This window comes from Clytia hemisphaerica, unplaced genomic scaffold, assembly GCF_902728285.1.
Source record: "Clytia hemisphaerica strain Z4C2 unplaced genomic scaffold, Clytia hemisphaerica genome assembly, whole genome shotgun sequence".
Classification (NCBI taxonomy): Eukaryota; Metazoa; Cnidaria; class Hydrozoa; order Leptothecata; family Clytiidae; genus Clytia; species Clytia hemisphaerica.
The window spans coordinates 105,986-122,969 of record NW_027104101.1 but is presented as its reverse complement, the minus strand read 5'-3'; the positions used below and the strand labels follow the sequence as shown (position 1 = coordinate 122,969).

Sequence of the window (16,984 nt, the reverse complement as noted above, 5' to 3'; positions counted from 1 at the left end):
GAATGGACGTGTATTGCAGGTCAGAACCTTCATATTGATTAGTCTCTCTCTAAGACTGACCAAAACAACAAAAAGTAAAAGTTATTGTGTGATGTAGTAGGAAATGTAAAAGCTGAAGGACTTTAATAACAATAGACTAAAAACATGCATTAATTCAAATTCAAATTAAAGACCACAATGCTTTGTAGAGGAATAAGACAATAACAAAATGCATCAAAAGTCAAAGGTCAAAAGTCTTTTAGTAAGATAATCTGATTGAAATTCGATTATAAAAAAATCAATACCAGTGAGACAAATATAGGGTTTTTGAAAGTCAAATTTTAAATCTTGCCTTTATTGGCCCAGCGCAAGCGATCGGGCCTTTCATTAGCACTTTTCCGTCCGTCCGTCCGTGTATCTGTCTGTCCGTTTTTGGAGAAATGGCGCCTCAAAGATTAGCCTGCGCTGTACTGTGATAAAAAAAGTCGGGTTCTGGGTCTATATGTTTTTTTGGAGAGACGGCACCTTAAAGATCAGTATTCCCCAGTCTTTTTTTCTATTTTTCTTTCCTTATCCATGTGGCCTTAGTTTATGTCACATTTCAGAACTTTCTGTTAATTTTACAAGCTTGGTGATTTGAAAACTTTACATCTGATAGAAGAAAACTCTACAAACTTTAGCTGATAGAAGAAAATTCTGTGGAAGTTGCTGTCTACAACTTTCTGTTAATTTTACAAGCTTGGTGTGATTTGAAAACTTTACATCTGATAGAAGAAAACTCTACAAACTTTAGCTGATAGAAGAAAATTCTGTGGAAGTTGCTGTCTACAAAAGGTTGGTGATTTGAATTTAATATAAATCCAACCCTACCTCAGCCTCACCCCCTCCAATCTAATAATAATGAAAGGTAATTTTTTTGTGTTTTTGTCTTCCAGGCAGTTAGACATTCGATCGTGGGTCGTAAAAAATTTCGGGTTTCCATTTTTCCATCCATTTTTGGAGTGCATTCTTGGTGGTGTAATTGCAAAGCCAGCCAGCAGCCAAAACAACCGCGTGTAATGGCCAGACGATCTCAATCGAACGGGATATCGACGATCGAACCAAATGGAACGTAATCGACCGATTGAAATTTGATTGTCGAACGTAATCGAATCTCAATCAAACGTCAAAATTCTGGGTAATATTCGATTGGTACGATTGTTGTTCGACTGGTTCGATCGTCGATTCCGTTAGATTGAGATCGTCTGGTAATGGGTGGTTAAAATTCGGCCGGTACAAAATGCATAAAACATAATGCATATTGCATACTCTATCCTTAAAATGAGGCAAAATTTCTGGAATTCCAATAACCTTTGTCTAATCAATACCAAGATTTCTGTTACTAAACTATTTCTGAAAAGTTGTGTCATCCATTAAACATTAGGGGTAAATCTTTTTTTTCTGGAACAGCCCAATAGGTGGCAACGTATCTTCATTTCGCATCACCTGAACTTGATCGACTCTTGAAAAGTTTCAGTTAAACTCAAAGAATCGATAAATTTGTGGAATTTTTTGTATCTGTAATTTTTTCCTTTGTTTTTCCTTGGTGCGTTAGTTTTTTCAGGACCCTGCCGACGCACCGGACTTAACGATCACCGGACACGCGAAAGTCCGGTGTAAAATGAGAATTTTTTTTACCACCGGACAATTTCTACACCGGACTTAAGGAAGTCGGATGTCCGGTGTCGGAGAAGGATATTTTTTCCCACCGGACAATCAAAACACCGGACATGACCCGTCCGGTATTTCTTAATTTTTTGTTTCATAAATGTCCGGCGTTCAAAATTCCCTGTATGCAACACCGGACTTATTGCGTACGGTGTAGCGAAAGGATACTTTTTGCCACCGGACAAATACACCGGACAGTCCGGTGCGTCGGCAGGGTCCTGTTTTTTCTGTGCAATTTTTGCTGTTCACAAAGTTTGTTTATATTTTATTTCACCATTTTGAAAACATATGCCATTTTTATGTCCAAAAGTTCAAAAGTCATAATTTCAAACTTTGAAACCACATAAAACGTGCTTGAATCAAGAATTATAAAATATCCCGACAAAAGTTTTACCCACCGACCGACCAATTCATTTTTCGGGTCCAAAATAACGCAAAATGAATATATTTGTTGATTGTTGCCTATATTTATAGAAAAACTTTATTAATTGAGTGCAAAACGAATGATTTGACAAGAAAATCCGGGGGTGGGGCAAGTAACATTTTTGTACCTGTAAACCTTTCTGGTCTTCAGCAGCACTTTTAAGCGATCTGTCCCGTCCAGGTCTGCCTGTTTTTAGAGAAACAGCATCCAAAAAGATGATGATAAAATTTTATGTGATAAAAAGTTGTGTTCTGAATTATATAGATGAAAGTAGACGTAACTAATCGAACATAATTGAATTCATCAAAATTAATCAAACCAATGAGAGTAGATAGATGTAAGATATGCAATATCTGTTATTTAAAAAAAAAAAAGCTATGTATAAAACAAAATAAAAAGATTCAAACATAAAAAGTGAAGGATGTTTGTGGTATTTTCCTAAGTTTTCTATTTTTCATGAATTTTTTGAAAAATATAAAAAGTTATTCCAAGGGAAGAGGTGAATTTAGCTAATGTTGTATGAAATTTAAAATTAAAATAAAAGGAACGGAACCCAAATGAAAATCGAGAAAGGAAAAGAGATGAAGGAGAAAACTAATTGATTTCATCAAAATTAATCGGATTCATCAAAATAATTGAAACAAAGCTAATTGGTTCGATTAGTCTTGGATTATCAAACTAATCAGTCAAATGATGTATATATGTTTTATCTTTTTTCAGCCTTAAAGTTGATTTTTTTCTACTTCATTCTTCATTTTCATTTTTGAAATCTTTGGAATTTTTTAGTCTATAATAATTCACTCGTCGATATCTTTACAACAAGCACAATTTCGCTACCTTATTCAAATTCTATCAAAAGTAATAGCCTTTTTTGTCTCAGCTGCAAATTATTTTGAGACAGACTTTAGAATTGTACATGATATAGATTGAAGACAAAATTTGCTCAAAGTGATTTTTTTTTCTCTCGCTTTTCAGCTCCCGATCGCTTGGAAGCCAAATTCTAACGTAAATTACTACGCCCACCAGGACTGAAAATCCAGGTAAGATTTTTTTCAATTAACCTGTTTCTCTAGGGTACCTGAAGGAAAGAAATTTTTGCAGTGATTTAATTTTGTGGGAATTAATGTTTGTAGATTGCCACATTTTTGGTATTTTCCTTATATGCATTAGAATTGTACATGCTTGAAGAGAAAGTTGTTTTATTTTGAATAATTCACATCGTAAACTCACATTCTCTTCTCTGGAGGGGTGAGAAGATTAACTTAATTGTATATAAATTTTATATCATCTGCCACTCTGGTAGCCAATAACAATTGGGCTCTGTTAATAATATATCCTCCATCTCCCCCCTCCATGAAAACCGTTCATGGGGGGGGTGGAGGATATGTTATTTTTTCAGTGATTTACCCCTGCATATTGCAAATTCATCCCATGGACATGGCAGATTTTCAGGGTGTTTTCAATACCCCCTGGACAATATCTTCCACCCCCATGAACGGTTTTTTTCTGGAAAGCCCATTTTATCAAGATTTCTTTCTAAAATTCTAATTCCATCTCTCTTTTTTTTAGGTGTCATTGATCCTTCTGGCTACGGCGGAAGGATCATACAATCGACCAATCAACACTTAACTTTGTTACCTTACCAAGCATACTCAGCCCAGCCCAGCCCAGCCCAGACTACTCAGCTCACAAAACTTTATATTTTGAAATAAAGAAAAGCCAAATAATATTTGTTCTTAATTTTTTTTGTCTATATAATACCAACTTTCAATTGTCTTTTGTCTCTGTCTTTAAAAAAATCATGATATCGATTGATGCGTATCGAATATCCATCGGCAATTTTAATGGAACGCGTCAATTAGATCTACGTTCGATTTATCGTCATTTGACTCTAGGTTCGTCAAGCTGTAGTAGAGGATTATCTCGAATTTTAAAACCATGTCGACTTTTGTCTGTAGCCCTATACCTAAGCATTCTTATCGTAACATATGGGGATGTCGAAACAAATCCCGGACCTTTTAATTTCCGAAGCATTGTCTTGGCTTCCTTTAATCAAGGAAATACCGCCATTTTCGGTCCCCAAGCAGGCACCCAATGCATGTATATGGCGTCTACAGCTATACTTTATTCCCATTTAAAACCTCCAAGCTACTGGGAAAAATCCGATTCGGATATTATTCTTAGAGTAGGTAATGAGCTATATCGTGGCCTTGGATATACTAACGAATACATCGATTTAACTGAATTGCCTTCTCAATTAAACATTGAAAGCAATAGTATTGAATTTTTAAAGACTTCAGTGAATGTTTCAGTGTTACATGAAAATAGTGTTGATTTCGTAAATCCGCCGCCGACATTTAACAGTGGAATATTTTTAGCTAGCGAGAATGGAACTGCTATTATTTTTGACGACAATCGTTATTATGTTTTCGATTCCCATAGCCGTACCCCTGAGGGCCTGTGTTGTTATGACAATACTGGGACATCAATTCTGATTGAGTTTAATACCAAAAGCGATCTAGAAGAATATCTTAAACTGTTTTACATACAACAGTTTGAGAAAAGTATAGTTGGCTTTGAAATTCAGTATATTAAAACGTTGATTTCCGAAGACAGCTTGAGCGGTTTTAAACTTTCTCTCCGTAGCTTTGGCTATATTGAGAAGAGAAAACATTTAATTGATAGCAACGAGCAAGCTGGACCATCTAAACGGTATAAATCTAGGTCAATGTTTGACGAAGAAAAACTCGAAAAAGATAGGAATCGAAAAGCTAAGGCTAGAGCTGAAGAAACAGACAAAGAGAAGTATCAAAGTAGGTTTAAAGATCAATTACAAACTGCTACGGCCCGCGCAAACATGTCAGATAAAAAAAAGTGTCAAATTAGACTAAAAGATAAATTGCAAAAGGCAAGCTCTATAGCAAAAATGACTGAGGAAGAAAAGATTAAAATTAAAGCAAGAAATCGGATATCATTGGCTAATGCTCGAGCGAATTTGACAGAAGAGCAGAAACGTGAGAAAAGAGAGAAAGATCGATCGCGAAAGGCAAAGGCTCGAGCGAATTTGACAGAAGAGCAGAAACGTGAGAAAATAGAGAAAGATCGATCGCGAAAGGCAAAGGCTCGAGCGAATTTGACAGAAGAGCAGAAACGTGAGAAAATAGAGAAAGATCGATCGCGAAAGGCAAAGGCCCGTGCGAATTTGACAGAAAAACAGAAGAAGGCAGCAAAAGAAAAGGACAGAAAAAGGAAAAAAGAATCGCCTCACGAAAACAATATGGTGCATAGAGTTAAAACATTCAAAAAAGAAATTCGAAAAGGTCCTTTCTTTATTTGCGTGATTTGTAACAGACTTATGTATCGGCTCTCTGTGGTTTTATTTAATCAGAATAAATATCATGATGTCGATGAAAATGTCTTTTCTTATCGTGTACTCAGTTTCGACGGTAAAGAATACATTTGCAACACATGTCACAAGAAAATGCTCAAGAAAAAGATTCCAGCCCAAGCAGTGGCTAATGACTTGCAAATGGCCGACTTACCAGAAAGGTTTTCAGATATCAGAAAATTAGAGAAGATTATCATCGCAAAACGCTTGTTGTTTAAAAGAATAACCATTATGAGTAAAGGACAAGCCCCAAAAATGAAAGGAGCGATCTGTAATGTCCCGATAAAAGCAGACGATATTTGTAATATATTACCTCGTGGAATGGACAATAACGGAGTAGTTAGGGTCGCCCTGAAAAAGAAAATGAGCTTCAAGTCTAATGTCTACTTTGAACCTGTTAGACCGCAGTTTGTAAGAGAAGTTTTGATTTATCTTAGAAATAATAACCCTTTGTACTCTGACATTGAAATTAATGTTGATTCCATCCCCGCATGTTGGATAGGTTCTATTAATAATGATGATCAAGATGAAACTGACGATGAGATCGATTTTGTGAGAGAAGGGATTTCCGAGGATACAAAACATGCCGAAATTGAGGAAGAAGAAGGTAATCCTTTAGATCATTTGCGCATACCTGCTTCTGAAACAGTTTTTGTTCCTGAGCTACCTAACAATATTGTTGACGATTCTAATGTGACTATAGCGCCTGGAGAAGATAAAAAACCTTTACCCATAATTTGCGATAAAGATTGCGAGATGCTTGCCCATCCTCATTTATTTCCAACTGGACAATTTGGATATAGCCATGAAAGAGGTGAAAAACTTAGTCCAACCAGATATTTCAATCAACGTCTTTTAAACTACAGTCTAAAGTTTTCCTCTGATAGTGATTATATTTTTTATGCCCAGTCATTATTGCAACATCTAAACTTGAACAATAGTATCAATACTGCATTAAAAAAGATTCAAACAGAAGGACTAACAGCAGGTCAATTGTCTCAGAATTTCAAAGAAACGATTTCAGACTTAGTTGCCAATGACAACGCGTATAGCTTCATGAATAATTTGAAAGGTACTCCCGCATATTGGAAAAGACTTCTTTATGAAATTTTAGCAATGGTTAAGCAATTAGGGCTACCGACATTTTTTCACACTTTGTCATGTGCTGATTTGAAATGGCCAGAAATAGTCGAAATTATTCAAAAAATAAAAGGTAAGGAAATGACAGAAGAACAAATAAGAGCTTTAAGCTACATAGAAAGAACGCAGATTTTACAATCGAACCCCGTTGTTTTAGCAAGACATTTTCAATATCGTCTTGAATGTTATTTCAAACATATAATAGCAAAAGGAGCCTTAGGTGGTAAGTTAAAACATCACTCTATCAGAATCGAATTTCAAGCTAGAGGTAGTGCTCATGCTCATTGTCTAATCTGGATCGAAAACGCCCCTATACTAGACTTTGAAACAATTAATGAATACACTGAGTTTATTGATAAGTTTGTAAAATGTGACCTTCCAGAAGATACAAATAGTGATCTGTATGAATTAGTCAAAACATATCAAATACATCGTCATTCAAAATCTTGCCGTATGTACAAGAATCAACCATGCAGATATCATTTCGGAAGATTTTTTACAGAAAAAACAATTATAGCAATTCCTTTAGATGATAATCTACCAAACAAAGATGAAATTCTGAAGACAAGGACAGCTATCCTTTCTCCAGTTAAAGAGTATATTGATAAAAACTAAGAGTATATTGATAAAAACTTTGACCCAAGATTTAATAACGTACATGATCCAGCAAAGGATAACTATAGAAAACCAAAATCAATAAATGAAATATTAGAAGAATTGGGAATTGAAAAAAAAGTTTATTATGAGAACTTAGCTATTTCTACAGATAAAGGCTTTCAAATACATTACAAGCGATCAACAGCCGCCTGCTTTGTGAATAATTACTTTGAGGAAGGACTGCGTGCTTGGGAAGCCAACATGGACTTACAGCCTGTTCTAGATTATCATAGATGTGTTTCTTATATGTGTGCGTATATTTCAAAATCTGAAGACGAATCAACAGAAGCAATGAAACAAGCTGCAAAAGAAGCTTTAGAATCTAATCAATCTCTTAAAGAAAAGATGAAATCTATATCGAGAGCCTACAGAACACACCGGGAAATGTCCATCCAAGAAGCAGTTTCTATTGTGCTTCCAGAAATATGGCTGAGAAAAACATCTCCAGCAGTCATTTTTGCAAACAGTAATTTGCCAGAAAACCGTTACCGTGTATGTAAAAGTCAAGATGAGATTTCGAAGATGGATGAGAATGACACGAATGTTTTTAAAAGGAACATGTTAGATCGATATTTAGATAGACCAACTTCAAGTTGTTACAAACGTAAATATCCTTCATTAGAGCATATTTGCTACGCAGAGTTTATGGCAAATTATACTTTGGATTCTAAAAACAAGGAAATAGAAAATGACTACCAACCTGAAATTCTTGAAGAAATAGAACAGACAGAAGCAGTCGACCTTCGTTTACCATCATCGTTTCCCTTGAAATCAAATTCAAAAGAACGTCTGAAATTGCGAAAAACTAAATGTGTTTTGAGATACCATGTACCGAGCAGAGAAAAAAAACCAGAAAAATATGCTCACCATTTGTTATTTATGTTTTATCCTTTTAGAGACGAACAAGAGCTAAAAGGTCCACAATTGACATATACAGAAAAATTACTATCACCTGAAGTGTTACAGATAGTAAATAGAAACAAAGCAATCTTTGAACCTTTTGCGGATGTCGTTGAAGATGCAATGTTGAATTTTCATGAGAATCCAAGAGGTTTTGATATCTACGGAGAGCAAGAAAATGATGAAGTCCGACAAAACAATATTATGGAAGAAGAAACAGATGATGAAATGGAAAATGACAATGATTATCACGGAGGTGTCTCTGTACAGACTATTGAGCCATTGATATCTGACGAAGAATTAAATATTAGAATAAGATCACTCAATGATAAACAAAGAGAACTTTTTGATTTTGTTGTACGCTGGAGCAGGCAGTCATTCCAGCAATTAAGAACAAACACAATTGAAAAACCGAATCCCTTCTATATCTTTTTAACAGGTAGTGCAGGTTGTGGAAAATCGTACACTCTAAACACAATAAAGTTTTATTTGCAAAAATCTTTGACGTATGGAGCAAGAAATGCAGCGAAGGAGAGACTTCTTATTATGGCACCAACGGGTGTTGCTGCAGTTAATGTGACGGGCTCGACACTTAATTCAACACTTAGCATACCTTCTGACCCAAGATACGAATTTTCGAAAATCATCCCTAAACTATCTTCCCAACTTACATCTAAATTCAGGGAACGCCTTTCAGAATTACGAGTAATAATCATAGACGAAATATCCATGGTATCCAAATTTCGTTTACTCCACATAAATCAACGACTTTGTGAAATCTTTGATACAGACATTCCATTTTCTGGTATCCCTATTATAACTTGTGGAGATTTTTATCAACTGCCTCCAATTAAAGGTGGGCAAATATTTTCACTTTTCGAAGATAGAATGCTAAATATTGACCATTTATGGCGAAAATTTAGAATAGTTGAACTTATGGAGGTCATGAGACAAAGAGGCGATCAAGTGTTTATCGATATTTTAAACAATATCAGAGTCGGTGTAGTTGAAGAAAATGATTTAGAAATTCTTTCTCAAAGAATTGTTACACAGAACGATCCTTGTTATCCAAAAGACGCTATTCATCTGTGGGCAGAAAATAAACCTGTCGATAATCACAATAAATTGAAATTAAATGAACTTCCTGGTGAAGAAATAGAAGTTGTTTCAGTTGATAAATTTCCTAGAGGAATAAGCAATGCTGATATGACTTCAGTCTATAACCGAGGTCAAATGCAAACAGGAGGCCTAGCACATAAATTCATTTTCAAATTTGGAGCAAAAGTTATGGTAACATCTAATATAGACGTCGAGGACAAACTTTGCAACGGCCAAATTGGAACAATCCAATATATCAAATTTGACACTGAGAGAAAAGTGAAGCGCATTTACTTAAAAATGGAAAGTGACGATATTGGTATCAAAGCAAAGACTAATGATACCTACGGGAGAGCTAATAATCTTGTACCAATAGAAAAAGTAGAAAAAGAATTCGGAGTAAAAACAACAAGGCAATATCCCTCTGTGAAACGAATACAGTTCCCATTGATGTTATCATGGGCTTGTACCGTCCATAAAGTTCAAGGGAAAACCTTCTCACAAATCGTTTTTAATATGAATCTATTCGGACAAAGAGCATTCAAACCAGGTCAAGTTTATGTTGCTTTGAGCCGTGTTACAACATTACAGGGCTTATACTTAGTAGGGACTCTTAGACCAAATATTATTAAGTGCGACGAAAAAGCTACAGATGAATACAATCAAATGAGAACAAACCTATGCCTTGACACCAATCCAAATCTTGAAAAGGGTGAAAGTGATTATATCATGTCTCTTATAAATGTTCGGTCTTTGCATAAACATGCAGCCGATGTAGTATCTGATAAGATATTAACTGGCAGTAGCATTATTTGTATGACAGAAACACAGTTGACAAATGGATTAGATACTAGTCAAATCAAAACTTCACTCAAACCATTTTCATTATACATGAATAATACGGCAGAACACAAATACTCTAACACAGCTATTGCTTACAATGAAAGAACAGAACTACTAGATACTTACAATATACCAGGAGCAACGCAATACACTATAATGGATGAAGTCCTACAATTTCCCATCAATACCATCCTCCTATATCGTCAACAAAATCTTGCTAATGATCACTTTCTATACATGATCCAACACCTCCAAGGAACTGTTGACAAAGTTCACATTATCTTAGGAGACTTTAACAAAAACTATTTTACTGAAGAATCGAACTTTTTAAAAACTTTTTTACAAGATTACGAGATGATTGTTAAAAAACCAACCCATGTTTCCGGTTCATTAATCGATCACGTTTATATCCACAAAGACTTACTGTCAATATTTAAAATCACTACCTCTATTCACAGTATATATTATTCTGATCATGAGGCCATCCAAATAATATTTAGAAAACTAGGTGAAAAATGATTTAACTGTCTGCCTTTACTGTATGCGTTTTCCCTGGACCCGCCGTCCGATATTTTAGCCTAGCCACCCTTAGCTTACAGTGATATTATCGGGGAAAACTTCGTCGAGGAAAATTTTCGTCGGGGAAAAATATTCGTCACTTACTTGGCCAAAATTTCGTCACTTTTCCCCGACGAAGTTTTCCCGGATAAAGGTAGCATAGCATTCGACGCGCTTGTGGCGGGGCATTATTGGCGATCGCCTGCGGGCGGTCGTTTTTCTTTCCATTGGCGTTTGGAAGAAATGATCACGTGCTGAAATTTAAGGAAAATGAAACCTTCAATGAAAACTGACCAATCGAGTTGCTTGATTCATTCTAGTCCAATCAAATCTAATATGGTTGTCACGTGTCTAATGGTCATTTGGCTAATTTCAAAACCATGCTGTTCCTTTCTTCGCGGTTAACCTTCGACAAGTTCGGACATTGTTCTACCACTCGTATTTTTGAAAGCAAAATGCCCAAAAAGACAAAACTTCAATTCAAAACGGATTCAGGTAATAAGCAATTAACTGTTTTGTAATCACAGGGAAAATATGGTTTTGTTGATTTACAAAAAAACTATTCCTTTACTCTAAGAAACTCTGTTGGCCATTATTTGCCCTTTTGCTTTGCTTGAAACCCACGAACTGAATCAGCATTTTTTATTTATTCTACAGACTCCAACCAAGTCACTAACCATTCTACAGACTCCAACCAAGTCACTAACCATTCTACAGACTCAAGACAAGTTGAACCTGCAAAAATCAACTCTCCTGGAAGTAAGACTTTCTTCTTCATGTATTAGATTGAATTTAGGTCAAAGTTTTATAGCTACAGGAAGGGATACGCCAAAGGTTTTTTTCTGAGAAGAAAAAAGAAGATAAATAGGTCTTAATTAAAGAAGTACAGGAATTTTTGAGAAATGACATTCTCCAGGGGTAAACTAAGGGTCTGTTACATGTACCATTCTCCCCGCTGCTATGAAATTTTTTTGCATTACATGCATATTTTATTTCACATCGCTTCAGGCAATTTTCATTTTTGGTGAGATTTTCTGTCTGTTGTCGACGGCAAAATGATATTTTGCCCTATTTTGGTTAGGCGAAGGGTTGGCAGACGATATCATCCACCAGGATGCAAGTGAAATTTTTCAATCTACGGACCTAGACGGGGGTTCGGTTATTATCAGTTAGGGTTAGGGTTGGAGCTCGAGAGTCACAATATAAGGCCGAAGGCCTTTTTAGGGGCATCCGTACCCTGTGACCTAACTTAGGGATCCTTGTAGGGATCCCCGTAGGGATCCTTGTAGGGGCACCGGTAGGGTTGGGAGCTTTCTTAATAAAGGTCTGTAAATTACACACTAAAAGTATTTGTGAATGACAGCATTTGGCCGTGTCACGTTGGCGCTAGCGGTTAGGCATTGGGTTTGTAAACCAAGGTTGCTTGTATTTGGTGGTTCGAGCCGGGGTCGGAGACCTATTTCACCGGTACGGGCAAATTTCAGAAAAATACTTAGAAAACAATTAGAAACACTAGAGAAAGTCAGAAAATCAGGATAGAAGATAGGAAAGTAGAAAATAGGTGGAAAATAAGAGAGGATGCATCCTGGTGGATGATATCGTTTGCCAACCTAGGCGAAGAAAGTTGCCAAAATTAATTTAAATTATTCCAACATACCAAAGTATTCTTCGCCAAAAAAATAGCAACTCATGCTTTTGTATTTTTAAATTTCAGGATCTACTGAGGATGATAATGAAGCCCCTCCTCCTTCAACTCCTAAAAAACAAAGAATGAGCTTTGCAGGTAATGACCAATTTTTCTGCTTGAATGGGCTTAAATCACAGGCTTATAGATATTACAATGAGATTCTATGCACTTGTTTCTTGGATGATGAATCTCTTATTGGCCTTGGTTAAATATCATTGCAGCAAAATTACCCGTCGCACGACTTCTCGTGAAATACTTAAATATTATACTTGTTCTGGATATTATTTACTTGCGATATTACTTATTTTGCCTTTATAATCAAATCTTGAAACAGCTTTGATTGTTAGAGGTGCCAAAAGAGAAGTTGTTTTAGTCTCCCCAATTCTAGAAATAATACTTTTTGAGCTGGAAATTGGGCTCATCATTTTCCAAATGTGGATATGTTTAATAGGTGTCCTTTTATCATACTAGATTCTGAAACAAGAGAGGCCCATGGCTATGTCATAAGATTGTATGATGTCACAACATCCCCCTCAAAAGTCAAATATTTCAATGCGGTGATTGATAATGGTATACAAGAATCAAATATAGTGTGCTACAATCCTGATCTTCATGAAGCCTTTTCATCAGCCAAACTCAAGGATTGTCCAATCAAAATTTCTAAATTCACCGTTGAAAATGATCAATACAGAAATCAAACTAAATTCAAACTTGGTTCTGCAGGTAATGCTGAGTTTTCGGACATGAACATTCCTTATAACTTAGTTGCAAAAAAATTAGAATGGGTCAATGCATTTACTGACTTGATCAATGTTGAGAATATCGCACTTGAGAGTATCATTAACGTTGCGTGTCATGTTACTCTTGTTGGAGAAGCCTTTGACGAAGACACAAAGTTCGGCAGAAAGAAAAAGATGAATGTAAGAATTCATGACAATACCATAACAGAAAGTATCCGGCTAGTTCTGTGGGGTAACCATGCACAGAAGATCACAGCGAGTGGCTCCTACCGCTTCAAAGAACTCAGAGTAAAAACGTACAATGGAAGATATCTGACCACAACGGCCTACACCGAGATAACCCAATCTAATGAATCATATGAGGTGAGATTGGATGATAATTACAACTCTCTTAACCAAGAAACTATTGTTGCCTTCCCTGCAATAGGAATAAACAAACTGGAAACCAATTATTATTGTTCCATCTGCAACCATAAAGTTATCAAGCTTGGCAAGTATGGCATGTGTAACAAATGTCCCATGAAAGCACTCCTCGGTGAGAAATTTTTTGATGTCAAAGTTTCCTTTAAAAATGGTAGTGAAAATGTAATGGTCACATTTCCACATAACATTTTCATTCAATTAATTGAAAAGGTCAATGCAGATCATAATGATCTAGACGACATTGAGGAAAAACTTCTGGTTACAAAAGACCTTTCTGTTAAGTACAAACAAATGTCAAGAATTGCTACTGCAATCTTATAAATTTGTGACTTAGAGCAAATGGGACTCATCGTGTTTTTTGTTCATTTATCTTTCAGTTTATATTTTATCTGATTCTACATCATCATTTTGTACAGTAACATATATGTAGATGTATATATATATATCTATATAGATTTTATCAGTTTTTATTGATGTAAGCCTAGTTTGTGCTTTTGAACCAAAGAGCTTTTACCATTTTAATTTTAACACGTCCTTCTGCCCCTTACTGACAGTAAAAGTACGAAATAGACTTCTCCATATAAATCAATTAAATGCATAACTTGTCTTAGAACTCGTTTCTTCTTTTTGTTGTAAAAAAGCTTCTTTTTTTCAGTAAGGATTAAAATGGCAGTCTTGTAAATAGCAATTAAAGTTTGGCATTTTCTAGATAGATCGTTCTTATTTCATACTACATATTTTTTAGGATAGGATTTTTTTTATCATAAAGCTAGGAAAAGGTGTACTTTCATTTTAAATGTATTCTACTGGTTAGAGTTTTTAATTTGACTGTATACAGATTTAGATGTGAATAATTTGTGTAACCATTTACGTTATGATACAACTATCTTCAACTCGTATAAAACATTGATTTTGAAGCCCTGAAGGGGGGATGCTCTTATATCGGATGGCCAATAGTCACTTTCGTTTTTTAATTTTATTTTTTTATCCACGGATCGCTGATAGTCACTTTTCCGGGGGTTAGGTAGGGTCAGGGTTGCTAGTAACGGCTTGTCACTGTGCCGGGTGCATACTCGGCGCCTTGGGCCCCGCAGGGTTGCTAGTAACGGCTCGAATTTCAGTCAGGTTTAAAAAAGGGGTACTGTTACCCATATTATAATAATATTACCCCCGTCTTTTGCCAGTTCGGTATAATATGTTATGAATTGCGTGGTTTTGCTGTGCGGCGATGGCTCAACGGATAGAGCGCTGGCTTCCGAATCTGAAGGTCTTTCTTTGGTGGTGGTTCGAATCCCACTCGGTGCGAAAATTAGTCAGGTCGAAATTGATGGACAAATGATTGACAGGTATGAAAACTCAGTCAGAAACGAGGAACTAAGTCTCAGAAACTCAGACAGTCAGAAAAGAGAAAAATAGGATAAGAGATAGGAAAGAAAAGAAAAGAAGGTGAGGTGACTTTTGGCCATCCGATATAACATTTTCCCTGAAGGGGCTAGATGGGAATCTTTCGGATAGGGGCAAATGTTAAGGTATCACTTTTCCTTGCCTGAGAAAAATTGAAGATTGACTCTAGCCCTTCGGGCTTTTTAAACTCAATGGTTTAGGCTGAATTTGAATCGTTTTAACTCTTTCGTTCTATGCAGGCTCAAATTTGACCCTAGACCCTGAAATTTTCAGTATCCATTCAGGTTGATTTCTTTGTAGCTTATCATTGTGAATTCGACTGAGAGCTCTTGTCTATTTCGAGTCAGACCTGAAGTCAGATTTGTAGCCAACAAATCCTACCAAAGTTGCGCGGCCTTGAGCGACCCGCCTGGTTTTTACACAAATGACAGATTGAAACTAAAATTTACCGCTTAATTTCGAAAAATATATCACTCGAAAACAAAGGAATTGCTAGATTCAATCCGTCATCAAGAATACGGCGCATATTTTAAGGCTTCAATTTTCTTGCCTGAGAATTGTTAGAGATTGACCTCTAGCCCTTCGGGCTTGAAACTCAATGGTCCGACTTTTATAGATATGGGTCCGATTAGAGGTCCGGGGTCAGGGTCCAAGGTCCGGGTCTGACTTTTAAAGTATGCCTATAAAAAAACATAAAGTGTAAAATTACAAGCTTTTACGAAAGTTATTTCAGTAGCAATTGAAACTCGGTTTGGAGACAAAACTACCAAAAAATAACACAGTAGGTAAAATAAAGAGAATAACATTCAGTGAATATATTTCGTTTAAAACAATGGGCATCCACTTGAAAACTTCACCGACCTGGAAATTAAAAAAAAAAAAATTTTTTGAATACCTTGGGAACTAATTTTGGTGAATTGAAGAATTTTATTAACCTCTTTCATCACCATATAAAGATGGTACAAGTAAAATAACATATAAATGTTTTGTCTATCCAAATAAAAATTTACTGTTTTAAAATGGAATAAAAATCTTTTTATATTCCGGCCGTGACAAAAAGTTGGACTCGAAGACTGCGAGAAACCGCAATACGGTAATACCTCGATAGGGAATCACCATCAAAGGGAGTAGGGGCTAGGCGAGATAGGAGACTGGGGTTTCCTGTATCTGACGGGATCTTAACAATAATAAAATGATACAGAAAGCGAACATTACTTCCCACCACGTTGTATGTAACAAAAAAGTCACCTAATTAGATAAAGAGGATTGTTTAGTGAAATACAAAATAATTGCGAGACATCTGTTATGAACAATCCATCTAGATAGCTGGGCCTTGATGCCGTTAGGCTACTTGTATTCCTTTTAACAGGGTTATTTCTTTTGAAAAGCGAGGATAAAATAACGTTCATTACAAAACCTAATTTGTATGTTTTGTGAAAAAGAATTCAATTCAAAAATATACAATTTGAAGAATATGGTTGCACATATATGCACGGACGGCGTAGAATTTTATTTAAGAAGAACGGGTCCGAATGCAAGTTCGACAGGGAAGAGTGTCATGGCCGACAACTTTTAGGTCGGAAGATTATCAAGTTCTCTCAAAGCAAATTCAAATACAAAACTTTTTGGGAAAAGAAGCATGCAAAACATTGTATTTCACAAACAAAGTTCATGAATATGCTCAAAAAGATTTTTTTTTCACTTTAAACTGATCACCCAAGAGATGACAAAAATATAATAGCATCATACACAAATATCTTTTAACCCTATTAGCCCCAGGGGGTAGAATCTACCACGCTGCGGAGTTTTTTTGTGTATATCTCGAAGAAAATTTGAAAAATCAAAAAAATATTTTGAAAAATGATGACGTCATTACTGTTGGTGAGGAAACTGTTGAGGCTGCAGGCCTGCCAAGGTTAGAAGGGAGCAAATTTTCAAAATTCAAAAACTCGCCATTGCAGATCTGTGTGATAATCCTGGCTGGGACTGGTGGAAGAACGTTTGCTTGATTGTTGCTTGTACTCGGTTGTAAAAAA

At 35.9% G+C, this 16,984-nt stretch overlaps 2 protein-coding genes and 1 long non-coding RNA gene across 3 annotated transcripts; all 3 read left to right on the top strand.

The window, feature by feature from the left end:
* The first annotated feature begins 531 nt into the window (after positions 1-531).
* Positions 532-3,839, top strand: LOC136812897 (uncharacterized). The gene is made up of 3 exons (XR_010847410.1): positions 532-813; positions 3,086-3,150; positions 3,680-3,839. It is a non-coding gene; the product is annotated as an uncharacterized lncRNA (long non-coding RNA).
* Positions 3,840-5,036: 1,197 nt separating this feature from the next.
* LOC136812947 (uncharacterized) lies at positions 5,037-10,655 on the top strand. The gene is made up of 2 exons (XM_067069455.1): positions 5,037-6,570; positions 7,405-10,655. Exons 1-2 carry the CDS (start codon positions 5,037-5,039, stop codon positions 10,653-10,655), a joined length of 4,785 nt encoding a protein of 1,594 aa, XP_066925556.1.
* A 415-nt stretch (positions 10,656-11,070) lies between these two features.
* LOC136813002 (uncharacterized) lies at positions 11,071-14,430 on the top strand. Its single transcript, XM_067069509.1, has 4 exons — positions 11,071-11,189; positions 11,352-11,453; positions 12,409-12,477; positions 12,853-14,430. Exons 1-4 carry the CDS (start codon positions 11,075-11,077, stop codon positions 13,863-13,865), a joined length of 1,299 nt encoding a protein of 432 aa, XP_066925610.1. The 5' UTR covers positions 11,071-11,074; the 3' UTR covers positions 13,866-14,430.
* Positions 14,431-16,984: the final 2,554 nt, after the last annotated feature.